The sequence below is a fragment of the Canis lupus genome, chromosome 15, assembly GCF_011100685.1.
Source record: "Canis lupus familiaris isolate Mischka breed German Shepherd chromosome 15, alternate assembly UU_Cfam_GSD_1.0, whole genome shotgun sequence".
Lineage (NCBI taxonomy): Eukaryota > Metazoa > Chordata > Mammalia > Carnivora > Canidae > Canis > Canis lupus.
Genome location: NC_049236.1, coordinates 39,844,502 through 39,862,734, shown reverse-complemented (window position 1 = coordinate 39,862,734; position 18,233 = coordinate 39,844,502). Strand labels below are relative to the sequence as shown.

Here is an 18,233-nt window from a genome sequence, read left to right as displayed (position 1 = left end):
CAAAAAATCTTGCTAACCTTATATAATATTCAATGAAGAGTTTTAGGGAAAACATACTTAACATTTTATCTCAATGAGATCCTCACCTGTTCAAACTCTCAAAAATCACCCACCCCAACTTCTCACCCAGTCTTCTGATTCTGAGACATCTTTGACAGAGATCTGCTGCTAACATCTCGAACAAAAAGTCCCCCCACTCCCTCAACCCAGTTGCAAAAGTTCGGCCAAGAGCACCTGTGAACAGTGTCTTACCTTTAGCAGGCTTCATGCTCATCATTTCCATGACAAATTCTGATGTGTGCCTATGGCAAGGACAACTTTGATTTGGATTTTCTAACCCCTGAAACTGCATTACCATTCTTAGTTTATTCACAGCAACTGAAAATGAGACCAGGTAAGAAGCAACAGAGGCCAGAGGTTGTGTGGTTTACTGATTAACTTCATTACAGAGCAGAATATTTGTAAATGTTTATGAGAAAAGTCCTCCATGCCAAGTTGCCTAGTAAGCTGGAAACTAGTCTCTCAGCTAAACATTTTTGGGGAGCACTTTCCAGTTTTAGAATTTAACATGTAGAGTAGGCTTCTGTTCAGTGGCTCTAAAAGTGAATTTAGGGTCAAGTACCATGCTCTATGTCTTGACATTTGTTCCTATCAAAAGGCTACAGAATAATACAATTTTGTAATGGCAGAAAGCATTAAAGCCTAATGCTTAACAGCACAAGGCCAACTAATCTGGGTTTATTTCCACTGTTATTTAGTGGAATTGGGTCCACTCCTCCCCAAATTGGTATGTTGAAGTTCTAACCCCCAGATATCAGCATGTGACAGTATTTGAAGAGAGGGTTTTTATAGAGGAAATTAAGTTAAAATAAGGTCATGAGGATGGTCCCTCATCCCATAATACTGGTGTCCTTATACAAATGGAAAATGTAGACACTGAGATAGACGTACAGAGAAGACACTATGAAAAGACACAGGGAAGAGACAGTCATCCAGAAGCCAAGGAGAGGGCCAGGAATAGACCTTTCCCTCACAGTCCTCAGGAGGAATCAATCCTGCTAACAGGATTTGATTTTGGACTTCCTTGGTACTCACTAGCTCTACAGATTTGGACAAATGGACAAATTCCTGAACCATCTTCTGCCTCCATTACCTCATCTGTAAAATGGGGCTGATAACCATATAACCTCATAGAGTTAACTCATGAGCATTAAATGAGATAATTTGTATAAAATGCTTAGCACAGTGGGTGGCTACCCATCATAATTACACTGATGTTATGATTATTTGGCTTTTGACTCCAGTTGTAGGGTGACTTGCTTACTGAGTAGGAGTAATTTCTGCAGCAGAACCTGCTGACTATAGATAGCAAGCTTGTAACTGTTGGTTACTTTTTGGAAGATAAAACTTTAGAATAGGATCCAGCAGGCCCAGGGTTAAGCTCACACTTCATGCAACCAGACGCCCTGTATAACCTTAGGCCAGTCTCTCAGCTTCTGTGGGCCTCATTTGTCTACATCACAGATGGTAAAACATAGATAATAATTCCTGCCCTACTTCCTTCATAGACTTGTTGTGAAGATAAAAACACAATAAACATGAAAGCAGTTTGAAAGGCAAATGTATATAAGTGCAGTAATCATGGCCAAGACATTTCTACAGCCTTCACACATTTACAAAGTGGTTCCACATGCATGAAATCATTTGATCCTACTTGTATCCTCTGAGGAGGTATTATTTATGATGCCCTCTATCTTCTACCATATTTTATAGACTCTTACAAGGCAACTCAGTGACGCTAAGTGATTTGTCTAAAGCCATGGAGTTAGCAAGGGATTAAGTTAGGACTTTAACCCAGGTCTTCTGACTCAAACCCCGTGGTTGAAACATAAAGGCATACTTGCCCTCATTGCCAAGAAAAAGGAAAAGAGTGATAGTTCATGGTTATGTTTCCACTTGGATTGCCAAATCAAGATTTACCATTTGCAAAGCTGTTCTCAATCCTTAGTCTACTTCTGACCTCATTCTCTTCTCCTCACAGCCCAAGAGTTATCCTTGCCTGGATGGGAGAGCTACCCCTAGAGGATATACACCAGGATAAACTATCTCTGAATTTTCTGTTTTAAGAATTCTCAGGGCTTGGGTAGGGCTTTGCACTCAGCATAGAGTCTGCTTGAGATTCTCTTTCTCCCTCTCCTTCCACCCCTCCCCTCCCCCAAACTCTCACACATTCTCTCTCTAAAATAAATAAATAAATCTTTAAAAAAAATAATTCTCTACTGACTTTTTCAAGTCAAACAAATGGGCCTTTTGTCCTCAGAAACTGCTATACTAACAAGGAAATTAGTGTACAAGTGAGCTGATCCAGGAAACAATTGTTGCTGAGTGAAATTCACATAGGATGTTTTCATAAGACTGATTGGAATACTTTCATAAGACTGATCTGTTTCTCTCTCAGTGATGTCCAACTGCTTTGTGCTATTTTTTTTTTCTAAAACTACATTTTCTTTTGATAAGGCATGGATAGTTTGGAAAAGGCATGCAGTGAGATGAAGATTTGTAGAGAAGTAGCCAGTTGGTGGGCCATTCAGGGCCTCACAGGCTAAGAAACAGATCTCAAGGGCATTCAGAATAACCAAGCTGAGAAAGGGAAAATCAGGTTACAAATCTGTACATCTACAGAAATTTTAAAAATTGTGAGCATGGTAAAAGCTACTATTTCCTTTTTAAAAAGATTTATTTATCTATTTATTTGTGAAGGAGAGAGAAAACATGAGCAGGGGTAAGGGCAGAGGAAGAAGGAGACTCCCTGCTGAGCAGGGAGCTGGATACAGGGCTGGATCCCAGGACCCTGAGATCATGACCTGAGCTGAAGGGAGATGCTTAGACTGAGCCACTTAGGCACCCCAGAGTTACTATTTCTTGAGTGCTTTCTACATGTCAGATACTATGCTTCAGTACATTTTTCATTTTTTAGCAGACTTCCTACATTCAGGTCCATCTCTGTCATTTACTGGTATGTGGTCTTAGGCAAATTCCTTAACTTTATGCAAGTGACTTACTTTATTTAATCAAGTTCTCAGAAGAATACCTGGCACATCATAAGTGGTCTGCAATTATTTGCCATTGATACTAATTATAACAACATAATCAAAAATAAAAACGTGGATTCCACAGCTATTGTTAGCAATGCTATCACACCAAGATGAGATAGAACATGTCTCATTCCTTAGGGCATCCAGACATTTATTTCCATACTGCTGGTTTTTGTTGCCTCCGTGAAGATTCCTTGCATTCAACAATGTTAAGATAAATAGAACTTCCTTCCCTTAGTGAGTAGAGTGGTATTTATCACTTTAGCAAATAGTGACACCACACTGCAAACTCCAGATTAATTACATGGTGTGAAACCAGGTTTACAGAACATTTTCCCACACAGCCCTTCAAATCTCCCAACAAGCCGTGATGTGTCATAATTACCCCTGTTCACAGGGGACAAAACTAAACTTCAGAATATCTCCATTGCCTCGAAGACTATTTTCTTTCAATTTCATTGCTTATTTCCATTCACATTCAGGGAACTTTTCCTAATATCACTAAGCTAGGACAACTAGGACTCATTGCACTGAGAACAATCGATATGGGAGCCTAAGATGGTACCTTCTCTTGCTCATTCTGTCCTGTTGTTAGAATACTTTCCTATTAGTCTGAAATTCTGTAATTTTTTTTTTCAGTTCTTAAAGCACAATTTGCCAGAAGAATACATCAGTTATATTGAATCTCCTAACCCATTCATCATGCCAAACTGCGGGAAGCTGTGGACTTTGCCATTATTACCTTTTATTATACACTAATTGCATAAAGACCCTGCCTTCTTCACTCATAAGATTGAAGCCTTTCTCAATTCACTAAATTAATCTTTGACCACGTTTCCTGGCTTGCAGGATGTCCCAAAAGAAAAGAGACTTCTCTCTTTTGGGTCACTGCATCCCTCCATGCCAAGGCCTGCATGTGGATTGAGTTACCAATGAGCTGGATTCCCATCTGGATTTGTCAGGGACATTGTAGCAGCAGAATAAATTAAAGAACCTCACGAGGTCATTCCAGCCTCACCTCTACAATTCCTCCTGTCTGGGCTTCTCTCCTTCTTTTCTACAAGGACCAGCCTAGGAAAACAGAGCAAATCTGCACTATCCTCTGCCTCAAATTCTTAGCCTTCCCTTGAATATTTAAACTGATTTGGAGGAAAAAATCACTTTTAAACCGTATGGCAGACCCCTCTCTGGTAGCAGTGTCACATCCTTCAGGCCACCCCTCATTTCAGCCACAGACACAGCAAATAATCACACGTAAGCTCAGACTCGCCTTGTATTCAGTTTGTCAGTTCCAGAGCATGCCACACATCCTTTTGTTTTCTGCCCAACACCACAGGAGAGAGACCACATGGCCTGACTCCACCAGGAGTGATAAAAGCACAGTGCAGAAGTGCCAGGGAGCTCCAGAAGTTCTCCCTCAACCTGTTAGTGACTGCCCCAGTCCCTGGTCCCTCAGAAGACAATTCTCTGTGCTACTCCTGGGAGAGTCCAGTTCCCCTGTCCACAGCAGTGACCCTCATAACTTATCTTATGCTGGTTTTCCTCTTTCCCTCTCTCCTGACCCCGGTCTTTTGCTTCCATAACCCACAACCACCTCTCACATAAACTGTGTGCATACAAGTCCTTGCATCTGGCTCTTCTCCTTCAGGGTAACCATTTCTACATGTGGAGTTGCTTCCCTTTCACCTTAAGCAAAGCCTTCAGAGAGTGAGGGTCCATAACCATGTGTGGAAGATGCTGAAAGGTCATCACTGTCTCTGGTGCCCATTATTGAGTGCTCATCAGTATTTGCTGAATAATTGTCATACCACCTTCTCAATGTCCTAATGTAGGGATTTCATTATGGTCCATGCAGTTACCTGCAGGGTGGAGGACCATACCCAAAGCCACCTTGAAAGTCATACCATGTGCCAGATGAATACCAGTGAGTCCCAGTCACCACTTTCTGGCACAACTGTAGCAATTTGTGGGCCAAATGTTAAAACTAGAGAGTGGTTCTAGAATTCTTGGTCTAATAATCTTTTACTCATGCTGGTTAATGGGAATGCAAGGTCCAGAGCCAGTTCTCTAGACTCTTTCAACTGCCATAAATAAAAATGAAAAGACAAGGCCCTTCTGAGTCCATTCCAGACTTTGAGCTTTTTCATTTCCTATTCCCTCCACCTAGAATGTTCTCCTTGACTTCTTGCCTTTCAGTCTCAAGCCCAGTTGTCAAATCCTCAGCGGCCCTCCCTGACACACCAGTTAGAGCAGCCCCATCTTTCCAGTTACTATAACACCCTGTCTTATTGTTTCATAGCTCTTACCTCTACCTGATGTTTTTTTGTCTATTTATTTATTTGTTTTTTTGTGTGTGTGAGTCTATCCTCCACTAGGATCTTGCCTTTATTATTCTCTGCTTTATTTCAATGCCCAGTATATAGTTGGTACTCAATATTTGGGTCAAAGAAATGATTGCTATTCATAGGCTATACCGTAAACTTCACTTCTCTTTGTTGTAAGAACATGATAGCTGTTACTCATTATATGGACCACTGGAAAAGAATCCCACTCTCCAGCTAGTTGAGCCCATGGGTTAACACTTCTGAGTCTCTGGCACATCTCGAGATCAGGAGTGGTGAGTTTGGCATTGTGAGTTACTCATCCATTGGTCATAGTGTTTTCCTTGGTGCCCTGCATCCTAAGCTCAGGGTGAGAAGTCCAACGAATCCATCAGGGTCATCAGGACACAAATGAAGATGGGGAGGAGGAATAAGGAAATGAACATGTAAGCCTTCATCCACCCCTTTGGTGTACCTTTAGCTCAGGTTTGTTGAGTAGAGTGAGACCAAGGCCCCAGGAGGAAAGAGATGTGATAAAAATGCATAGAGCTGGCTCTAGAACTTAATGCAGAAAAGGAAAAAGTATCCCAATGCCCATGCCAGATATTAGTCTACCAGGAGAAAAGACTACATGAAGATTTGAGGACACTGCTCTAGCCAGGAATAACAGCTGTACTTGCAACTCATGCAGCTTATACTCTCAGAAATCTTAAGTGGCAGTGTTAGAAAACAAGATGGGAATGTGGTCTAGCAAAGGAGAGCTGAAGGAAGAGCAATACCAAAAGCATGAGTCACTGTGGCTTCCCTAAGCAATCACTCCCAGATGTTTCTAACTTGACAGCACTCCCACCACTCTTTCTCTACCTGCTCACATTTTTTTTTTAACCTCATGGCTGGTGAGGTCAGCCTTCAAGCTAACATGCTTGCTTGCAATCATAAAATTACAATGAGATGAAAAAACAATCTTACATGGAATTTTCCCTGTAATTCCATGGAATTTTCCTTAGTCTGTGATAAGCACTTACAGTTCTAATTATCCTGTGAATTCTGATTAGTGGACAAAATTATGAAGATGTCTCTGCACTGAGTATCTTAAGGACTAATAGAAGGGTGGACCAGAAGCAAATGGTTAGGTAGCTGGACATGGAGGCAGGGCCTGTTGGCCTTGAAGGCATGCATAGAATGAAAAAAAGCCAAATGGAAGAAATAAGATGCAGCAAGTATGTTTGAGAACTGGCATTTCATAAATAATTACTACTGCCTTTGGTAGCTCTGGGAGTTGCTGATAAATATCTCTTTTTTCCCCTAAACCTCTTTCTCCTTCTCTTTTATTATTTATTACTTGATTCTTATTTATCAAGTGCAATGGGTTAATAAAATATGGTCACTGCCCTTAAGTGCTCTTATACTGCACAGGGCAGGTAGATATGCAAATAGGTAATACAAATAATGACCTCTTTTTGGAAATAACCCACAAAACCATTACACACTAAGATGCTAATGACTAGTAGGTAATGGCATCAGCTATTAATTAATCTCTTTCAAAGGTGTCTATAACCAAATAAGGGATCACGTGCCTTCAAACATTGAATTCTGAGGAATTATAAATGCTTGCTTTGCATTTCACTATCATAGTCTACCACTGTCCAGGCATTAACGTAGAGTGGAAAACTGGGAGTATGCAAGCCTCCCAGAAGGGAATTATTTTTATGAGTGGCAGAAGGCTTCCCTGCCCCATCTCAAATACTGCTGCTGTTGAGTCTGTGCTGATGTTCCCAATTGAGACTCTTTATAATGAAAAGTTTTTTCATAAATGTATAAAGTGAAGCAATATATCATTTTATGGTTTCATCTAGTTACAGATCTACTGAAAACAACTGAGAACAGTTTGTTCTCAATCCAATTTAAGTGACTAATCATGACACTGTGCTATATATCCCCCAGCATGAGATGAATAGTGGAAAGGAAACCATAATCTAAGTAACCTCAGCCTTTTATAGGTATAATATTAAACCATAAGAAGCATGATTTCATACTTTAGTACATGCTATAATAATATCAGAATTAGCCTGGAACAGGAATCCGTTTCTACTCCCAGGTCTGTTAATTATCTAGCCTCGTGGCCTTGGACAAGTCACAAAGCTCTCAGTCTTGCTGTCCTCATCTATAAAAAAGAAGACCATTAGGTTCAATAAATCCAAGGTCTGATCTACCTCTAACCCTGCATAGTAGCTAATGTTTATTGAGTACTTAGAAGGAACAAAAACATTTGCCAGGTTCTGTTGGATCCATCATCTAGGCCTTTTTTTCTCTCTTGTATTTCCAAGTTGCACTTTGTTTTTACTTATATTCAAATAAACTCAATGACTTACCAAATAAGTTGTCAGAAAGAGAAAATTCTTCGGTGACAGGTAAGTGGGAGTGTTCGATGAGATTCATTTTTGATCCCATCCAAATTGTCCTACTTGAGAATGCCCTTTCGCTATGGTAGTCTTCAAAAAAACTCTGAAAGACAAATAAGTAGTTTGAGGAAGGGCAGTGTAGTTAATTGGCAGTGTAGATAGTTCATTAAGAGAGGGAGGAAGGGAGTAGCATATACACAAAAAAGCAATTAGATCCCTTTGTAGACATTTTGCCATAGTCTTTCTGTACATATCTATTTTCAATATTTACCACTTTTACATCTCATTTGGTCTCACAAATGTCCAGGATATGTGCTTTCAAAAGAGATACTCTCTAATGTATCTGGAAAAATATCACATATTTTCATTTAAATTTTAGCACTTGAGAAATTTGGGAAAGATTTGATGACATTTTGGTTATGTCTTTTTGCTTTATAAGTAAAAAGAAAAATAGAAAGGCATTGATTAAAAAAGGGATAAATTGATGACTTATTATCTTAAACCTTACTCCAAAGTTGAGTAGGTATTTACAAAGACAAAAAGGCGGATTTAAGACCACTTCCTGCTGGAATCTTCTTGAGTAGGCACTATGTCAGCAAATTAAAAATTCAGAAGGTGTTATCTCAGGATCTTAATTTTTGGTCTTTAGAGAAAATTTCAGGGGCTTACATTTTCACTCGCAGGGTCTACCATGGTCTTATATTTATGTGGGCTAAAAAAAAGTTATGGTAAAAGAAAAATAATAGTAAATCTCACCAAAGTGTCCGAAGTTTCATCCTGAGGAAATGTCCAGAATGAATCCAAGAGCCCAAGAGAAGCAATATCCACTTTTGGTTATATCTTTAGGTCTTCTTTTCCTCCTTCCTTCCTTCCAAGATGTCTCCTACTTTCCTGAAGAAGTAATTTGAAAGGTCAAGTAATGAGAAGTTGTGCTATTAGAATCTCTTTTCCGAGGCTATTTTCCAAGGATGATATTCAAACCTTTTTTATCCTGTTTCTACCAAGAAATCATTTTGTTTACAAATAAATAATTATTTATATTTCCTATTTGGGAAGAGAATATAGGGTTTCTGTTGGACAAATATGTATTTCATTAGAATGTGCCTACTATATATGTCTTTATTTCTTTCTCTTTCACTCAGCAGAATGTGCCAGTTCAAGCAGAAGTGAGTTTCAGATATACTGGGCTGTTGGTAAGGTAGTCTACCAGACTATGCTGCTGCATTCATTCCTTTATTCATGCTTTCAAAAAACATTTATTAAGGACTTATTCTGCCCTAAGCTCTGGACTGGATCTTTGGAGATAAAACTGTAAAAGGAAAAAGAAGTGTCCATGATCTATGACATCCAGCCTAATGAAGAAGAGAGACATTAAAAAAATAATCACACATGTACACAAATGATTACAGATTATCATGAAAGCTGTTGATAGAGCCTAAGATCAGGATGCTTTAACAGAGAGGTTTGGGTGTGAAAAGGAGTCAAGATAGGGAAGTAGCTGATGAACAATGTAGTTTCAAGGGCAATTTTTAAAGATGGTCAAGACTAGGGTACATCAGATATGATGAGAAAATACCAGAAGGCTATTGAAGAGACAAAAAAGAGAGAGAACCTCTTGCTATAGGATACAAACCATGTCCACTGTAGGGTTGTAGACAAATCTGGGTCCATCTAGTGAACCAGTGGCATAGCCCTACCAGAATTCTCCAGGAAGCCAAGGGGCCTGTGGGAGAAAACCCATTCTAAAGTCAGACAGAGCCAAGAACCATGACCTTCCCCCTAAAGCAAACCTTAATCATTTGAGAAATGTGTGATTCTTCTTGTAGCACAGTGTTCAACCAATCTATAGTAGATTCAAGAGGCCTTCTTGTCACCATAAGTTGAGAGGAGAGGCTATAAATAAAAAGGAAATCTAGAAGCATCAATGTATAAAGTAGAGGTAGACACTTCCAACAGACTTACTTCCAAAGAGTAGGAAAGAATACTCATTTCAGCTCCACCCTTGCTGTCACATTATCACAGTGAAACTTTGGCCCCAAAAGAACCATGGCCTTTCTGGGGCAATTTTGTAATAGTAGCAGCATGTTGGGTATCACCATAACCCATGGAGGAGCAGAGAAATTGTGCCCACTGGTCGGGTACAGCTCTACTCATGGACACAAAAAGTAAAAGCAGCAGCTAGAACAAACCTGATCATGAACAAACATGAGGAAAGACCCTAAGCCATTTCTGAAATACTTAGAGTTTGACAGAAAGCTAAAGATCCTGAGGAATAAACCAGTAAAAGCTGAGTTGTCACTGTTAATGAGACCTCATTCACACTCACAAGCTGGTTGCGGACTAGGGAAATCCAACTTTCAATATGTGTAAAAGAATTATGAAGGTATATATTCACTGTGTATATGTTAATATATCAATTAGTTATGTATTATGATTGTGTATACATGCCTGCATATTGTATGATAAATGGGTTGAAAAGCCTCCCCAAAATTCAGACAATTACTATTCGAGATAGAGTTCCTCTTCTGGAATGGAAAATTCCATAGTTTCCCATAATAATAATTTCCATAAATCCACAATGTACAAAGTCAAGAATTTTTCCTAATATTCAATCCGGATATGTATTCTGTAATATAAGACCCATTTTCTCTGGTCTTTAAAACAAACAAACAAAAAACAGGAGATTTCAGTTCTTTGGCTCTTCCTTTGGGTTTCCTTCTGTCTCACATCTGCCTTTTTAAATCTTTAGTTGTGTTCCTCAAGCTCCTTCATACTTCCACATCATATGATAGCTCTGTAATATTTTTCCATGCAAACTCATCTTCATTTTTAGATTCTCATATTTTCCTTTATATGTTTACATAAAGTGCCTGGCACATAATAAGCCCTCAAGAAATGTTGGCTCATGGGCACCTGGGTAGCTCAGTCAGTTGAGCACCTGCTTTGGGCTCAGGTCATGATCCCAGGATCCTGGGATCGAGCCCCACATCAGGCTCCCTGCTCAATGGGGAGCCTATTTCTTTCTCTACCTCCTGCTCATTCTCTCTCTCTCTCTCTCAAAAAAAATATTTTCTTAAAAAGGTGGACAAAAAAAGAAATGTTGGCTTAATTAAATGATCTGTATTCATTGTTTACCTGCTTCATTTTGCCCAATTCCCTGCCATTTGGCATGCTCTTCCTGGAGAAGTGGCACAAGACAAGGATATGATTCTCCTATTAGCACAAAGGACATAATTTATTGATCTCTCACCCAAATGAAAGCCCAATTCCTCAATTTCTGTAGGATTTGGGTCATTACTCCTTGCTAGAAGTCCACAATGTGGGTGCCCCTGATTAGCTAACAAGAAAGCCCTCCAGAATCCAAAAACAGTTGGCAGATCTATTCAAACTGGGTTTGATGGACTTGTGATTCCTGGGGAAGCTTAAAGAAAAGGAAACTCTTTAATTTCTGGAATGGTAATGGAAGCACATGGTGAGCACACCAAACACTACCCTGAAAAATAAGTCTTCCTTCCAGTTCTGTTTTCCATTTTCCTTCCCAAAATACAACTACGAGGGCCGATTCCTTGTGTATCTTTCCGATACTACAGCCACTCTTAGTACAAAGGGCCCTTGAACACTGTATGTGGCCTTGAACAGCTGGCTAGCCACCTGTTTTCATACAGCCTGCAAGCTAACAATGGTGTTACACTTCTGAAAGGTAGCAAAAAAATCAAAAGAAGGATATTTCATGACACATGAAAATTATATGAAATTCAAACGTGCTTGTCAAGTGTAACTGGCCCACAGCCACACCCATTTGTTTCCGGAATATCTATGGCTTTTCTCCTCCAACAATGGTAGAGTCGAGTAGTTGGTGCATACAATGTATGGCTCACAAAGCCAAAAACTTTTACTAGCTAGCCCTTTGCAGAAAGAGTTTGATAACCCCTGCCTTAAACAAATAACAGAAGAAGAAAATTTTTTTAACTAGGTAATACTATAGGCAATCTATGAATATAGGTAATGATTGCCTTGGGCGTGTAAGCTCACTTACATCCACCTCATAGTAGGGTCTTTACTTCTCAGCAGCTCCTTACTGGGATTGGTGACTTTGACCTCACCTGGCTTGTCATTTAATGAGCACCTATCATGTCCTAAGTTTAACAAGTGTTTTCATATAGATTATTTCTTTAATTAGGGTTACTTCTACATCTTCCTCTCTCTAATATTCTTCACCCCCTTGTTGGAGGAAGAACTGCAATGGGAAGACTGACTCCCAAGAGATCCCACACCTTAGTTCTGAAGGCTTTTTTTCTCCCCTCACATCCTCCCTTCCTTAGAAGGAGTAGTTCTGAGGGTTGAGCATAAGCAATGGGTATTCTCTACACTGGTCACCTTTGAACTGCTTTGTTCATTTACTCCCTACAAAAAGTTTGAAAAACAATGTACTCCATCAACAGGTTTTTGGGTTTATATCTGTAGTTTTTCACTTTAAAAAGTCGCAAAAAACTACTTCTGACATATCATTAAAATTGACATCTTACATTGACGTTGTTACATTACTCTTAAATCTATTCAATCACTCAAATACCACAGCAATTTAATAGCCTCCCTCATCCTTCAAAGAAATACCAGAAAATGTTCTTCAACATCTAGAAAAAATTTTTATCATTCCCATTCCTCTGTGAGCTCACATTTCATTCCACTTCACCGCAGAATTTTATTCTAATGTAGCACATTTTATTACTTGAATGCCTATTATTGATCATCCTATCATACTTTTCTGCAATTAAAAACATGCACACAAATTTGGACTTAAAAAAATCTAGTGAGTTTAAGATTTTTAATGTTTCAATAAAAAATACGCTGGACTGAGTGTATTACTAATTATTATCAGTGTCCACTTCATCGAAACTGCACGTTGCCCCTTAGGCTTTCTCTGTGAATAGCATGGACCATTCTCCTCCACAAGCACACATAGAGAAATTGGTGCACAGTGATGAGAGAGCATGCACATGGGAAGGAAGTCACACACACACACACACACACACACACACACACACCCCAGGCACCAGCCACAGCCAGAGATGCCTGAGTACATTGGACTAGGGGAACACCTCTTAAGAAATACAGTTAAAACACTCTGTTTAAATACTGAACGTTGAAAAGCTGTAGACAGAGAACCCCAAAATTCTACAGAGTTAGTAATAAAAGCCCAGATAACAGAGAGCCATCATTTCTATTCAGATGAACTCACGCATGTGCCAATACATAAAGGATTAAGGTTAGAATCAGAGCAAAGAGAAAAAAAATATATGAATGTGCACACAGACGTCCCTGCCTTTCATTCCCTATTTTCCTGAAAACTTGTAAAAATTTAATTTTTAAGTTAATTTCAACTTATCAACATACAGTGTAACACCCAGTGCTCATCCCATCACGTGCCCTCCTCAGTGATGGTCCCCCAATCACCCCATCCCTCCACCTGCCTCCCCTCCTTCAACCCACAGTTTGTTTCCCAGAGTGAAGAGTCTCTCACGGTTTGTCTTCCTCTCTGATTTTTCTCCATTTAGTTTCCCTTCCTTCCCTTAAGGTTTTTTGCACTATTTCTTAAATCCACATATAAGTGAAACCATATAATTGTCTTTCCTCGATTGGCTTATTTCACTTTGTTAAAATTTAATTTTAAATGGAAGTAGCTTTAAAATTGCAGTAAATTCAGTCAATACAAAAAAGCATTACAGAATGCCAAGTTGCATCCTATATTTTTTTTTTAAGATTTTATTTATTTATTCATGAGAGACACAGAGAGAGAGGCAGAGGCACAGGCAGAGGGAGAAGCAGGCTCCATGCAGGGAGCCCAACGTGGGACTCGATCCCGGGACCCCAGGATCACACCCTGGGCCAAAGGCAGATGCTCAACCACTGAGCCACCCAGGTGTCCCTATAATTTTTTTCCAATTTACATTCCTACCAGCATTCAATAAGGGTGCCTTTCTCACCACACCTTCATTAGCATTACTTTCAACAATCTTCTCTAATTTGATAGGTGACAAATCCTATCTCACTGTATTAACTTGCATTTCTTTGATTACTAATAAAGTTTAACTGTTTTTACATCTTTATCATCCATATATGATAGTTTCTTTCCACTTTCTGTTTATGTCCTCTGCCACTTTTCTATGGAAGTGTTCATCTTTTTTATCGACTTAGCAGAGTTCGTTGCATATTGAATGTATTAGCATTCTGGAATATTTACTACAGACACTTTTAGTTGTCTTTTAATTATCTATACCTGAAAAAATATTCCATTTATATAATTAAATATATTCAATTTTTAAAGCTTGTTTTCATTGTTTTTTTAATTTTAGTTTATGGCACAAGGTGAGTTTTCTTGGAATTGCTTTTTGCATACGTTTTTCCACTGATTTATGCTCCTTCTTTTATTGACACTGAATTTAGTTTCCCATTGATCATACAGCTCTAACTTATACTAGTATCATCCTTCCCTATTATTGTTCATTCTTTTTCAGTATTTCCTAAGATATTATCATCTCTTTATCTCTGTAATAAATCATCACATTTCATGTCACATTTTTTTAAGTTACTTTAGGAGTTTGAGATGGTACCAAGCCTATATATTTAGGTAGGAAGATTTATATGCTTATAACATGCCTTTCATGGGCGAGGTATGCCTCTATTCACTCTGATGTACTCTTAGAGCTCTCAGTTCTGTAGATTTTTTTTTTCCAAGTATGCCCCAACTTCCCACTGGATACTCTGTCATTTATCTTTTCCCTCGTGTGCTAATTAATGATTTCACTACATCTGTCATCTTCCCCACTATCGCACCAGATCATAAATTTGAAGAAGATAGCAATCATAATTATCTATGATGAAATATCATATATTTCTTTTGAATTCCCCTATCACACCCAGCAGTGCTACCCATATACAGAAACGACACCTGCAGCCTAGCAGAAATGTCATGGGGGATGGGATATGAGAAGGCTAGGATGGGGACCTGTGTTCACCTTTCATAGCTTCATGTATGATCTGGAACTATCACTTAACACTCTCATCCCCACACTACACCCTGAGCTTCAGCCGAATGCTGGTTTAAAAGTCTAAGTAGTAGGGTTGCTGTAAAGATTAAAAGGTATAACTTTTCCTAAGTTTCTACACAACTGTATAGGTGACATGGACAAAAATGCTCACTGCATTGTTTCCAATAGCAAAAATCTGAAAACAGCATAAAAAACCCATCAACAAGACAATGACTATAATAAACAGTATATGAATAATGCTGTAAGTATATTCATAAGTGCCATGCAGCAATTAAAGTGAATGAACCAGGACTATATGCATTCATGGGAATAAAATTAAAAACGTCATATGGGGGCAGCCCCAGTGGCTCAGTGGTTTAGCGCCACCTACAGCCTAGGGCGTGATCCTGGAGCGCCGGGTCCCACATCGGGCTCCCTGCATGGAGCCTGCTTCTCCCTCTGCCTGTGTCTCTGCCTCTCTCTCTCTGTTTCTCGGAATAAATAAATAAAATCTTTTTTAAAAATGTCATATTGGGCAAAAGAATCAGGTTATGGAAAAATATAGGCAGTTTGATAAAATGTATGTAAGTTTAAAGATACATGAACAATACAATGTATTACCATCAATGCTGGAATGAGGGGTCCCTAAACTGATTCATGAGCCAAATCCAGCCTCCCCAAGACCAAATTTGCCCTTTTGTTTACGTGGCTATGGCCATCTTCACACAACTATTGCAGAATTAAGTAGTTTTGACACAGTCCACATAGTCTCCAAAGCCTAAAATATTCACTATCTGGTCTTTATAGAAAGCACTCGCAATTCCTGCTCCAACCTATAGAGTCCTTGATGAAAGTGCTGAACCCACAGTCAGAAGAGCGCTGCAGGATGACTGGGTGGGTACACAGGGAATTTCCATAGTATCTGTCAAGCTTCCCTTATCAAGCTGGAGGTAAATACAAGGGGGGAGGGTGATGATATTACTCTTTTTTTTTTTTTTTGCAAATGGGAAATATTTCATAATGAAAAAGATCAAATGAAATTATATATGTAAAAATCTTCCTCATCTGTAAACTTATGCACGTTCATAGAGAATTCTATGTTTCTTACACATTCTTAAGGCTCTGAGGAGAAAGTATTCCTTTCTTTAAAAAAAAAAAAAGAATTTTATTTGAGAGAGAGAGACAGAGAGAGCACAAGCAGAGGGCAGAGCAAAGAGGGTGAGGGAGAAGTAAGATCCCCACGGAGCAAGGAGCCCGAGGCGGAGCTCCATCCCAGGATCCTGGGATTATGACCTGAGCTGAAGGCAGGCACTCAGGTGCCCCAAAAGTATTCCTTTCTATAAAATGTTTGGGAACTCTGTGGTCCCTGAGGCACTACTAGAAATGCTGAGTGCCATAATGAGATCTGTGTTCAAGAGTACTCTAGTGAGAAGGTGGGATAGGGAGGGTAGGCAGTGAAAGGAGGAAATTCATGGCTGAAGGGAGGTGATCAGGTGCTCAGCATGGCAGTGTCTGGAGAGATGGAAAAGAGGAGACTTGAATACAGCAGACATAAGGAAGGAGGAAGGAAAGAAAGAAGCGATGATTCAAAGTTTAAGACTTGCGTATTGGTAGAAGCAGGAACAAAATGTTTATTTTACTTTATGTTTATTTGTATAATGCTGTAAGCTAAGTCTTAACTTAAGGGCCCGGGAATAGTTTTAGAGATGGTACACACTGTTTGTTTTTAATGTGATAAGATGCATAGTGACTCGTAACTTAGACTTCCACTTTCTGGTTATCAATTTTTAACTTGTTTAGATACTATGTGTCACAGGAAGTTCATGGTATGTGGAGCTCCTCTGATGAGGCATAAACCATTTGCAAATAGAGACCTTGGAAAGACCCTGTTTCAATTAAATAGCTTTGACTCTAATTTAGAAGAATCTCAGTTCTCAGAAGATGAAGATAAAAACCAGTAACGTGCTGGTTCTCTACAAACTCTTCACACCCAAGGACACCATCCTTGGTAACATTTTTCTCAGATGAACCCAGTTGTTGAAGGCAAAGTTAAATGTGTGAATCATTCTTTTTTATGTAAATCATTCTTAAAGAGCAGGAGAAAAGTAGACTTCTTGTAGCTACCATTATTTCACGCCCAGGGGAAGCCCTGGATTCAGTCCAAAGTTCAGAAGAATGTTCTTAAGAGAAGAGAGAAAGGAGCTCTTAAAAAAAAAAAAAAAAAAAATTTATCTTTTCCAGGGATTTGGTCTTCCCAGAAGCACTCAAACTGAAGTCATTCTTTTCAGGGCAAAAATACAAATTTAAGGTAAACAGATTCTTCCCAAAGTCCAGAGGGATTTATAACACAATGTTTAGCCAGTACCAACCAGCAGTCACACAGTATGGTCATTGGAACTCATTACTCTGAGAGTGGTGCCTTATAGGAACCAGACAGTATTTATTACTATCACAGTAACTAGTACATATTCTGGGGGAGATGGAATAAAATAATATCTACCATTTTATGAGTACTTGCTATGTGGCAGCATCAGTGCTATGTTATTTCATTTAATCTATAATAAGCCAAGTAGGTATTAATATACGCATTTTATAGATGAGAAAATTGAGGTTCAGCAAATGGTTCAAGGTCACACTGCTAGTGAGAAGCACAACTGGGATGTGAACCCACATCTAACTCCAAATTCATGCTCTCTCATGTAGCTCTCCTACCAAGACTGTCACTAACCACCTACCGATTGCTAGTGAGGGTGAATTGGCAGTTCTGCAAGGTCACTTCTGCCTAAGGCAGTCAATGTGTTCATTTGCACAAATTAACTAAGCCTGTACAAGGTTGCCCATTATTTTGTTTCTTCTTTTGTGTTTCTAAAGTCTTCATTTAAAAGCATATTACCTTCAGGTATCGTGAACCAAAAATACTTCAGTCAACCAGACCTCTGCTTACTGACCTATCATCTTTTTTCCCAAATAATTTGTTGGGGTCCTGAAATGTTATGATTATTATTTATGTAAATTATTTGTTATTTGCAAAAGTAGGCACCACACATTCTTCCATTCTACATGCCCTTTTGCAATGTGAGCTTGCCACTACCCATCAATAGATAAAGTCTATATGGTCAGCAAGTGCTAAGAGTCTGGGCCTAGAATAAAATCTATTCTCCAGCCCTTGAACCTGAGCTGATGTGGTAATTTCTTTGACAAATAGAATGGTGGATGCAAGACATGTGAGTCGGGGCTTTAAGAGGCCTAGGAGCTTCTTCTCCTCATCAAGGAATGTTGTCTTAAGACTGACACACTGTGCAGATGCCCCCAGATACAAAACATCTTGACATCTTGTACAGAGAGAACACCCCAAATGTCCCAGCTGACAGCTACACCATGACTTCA

The 18,233-nt window shown here is 39.2% G+C and overlaps 1 protein-coding gene across 8 annotated transcripts in view; it reads right to left on the bottom strand.

Annotated features, from left to right (window-relative positions):
- NR1H4 (nuclear receptor subfamily 1 group H member 4) overlaps nt 1-18,233 on the bottom strand; it is a 110,987-nt gene that overhangs the window by 47,435 nt on the left and 45,319 nt on the right. For 6 of the 8 annotated variants that reach the window (XM_038558798.1, XM_038558797.1, XM_038558793.1 and 3 more), the window contains 2 exons: nt 8,575-8,709; nt 7,789-7,921 (listed from right to left, as the gene is read on the bottom strand). In XM_038558798.1, coding sequence (XP_038414726.1) covers nt 7,789-7,867 — 79 coding nt within the window. In that variant the 5' untranslated portion in view covers nt 7,868-7,921; nt 8,575-8,709. Of the gene's footprint in view, nt 1-252; nt 405-7,788; nt 7,922-8,574; nt 8,710-18,233 lie in introns of those variants that run through there. The other 2 variants (XM_038558791.1, XM_038558792.1) reach the window with 1 other exon arrangement.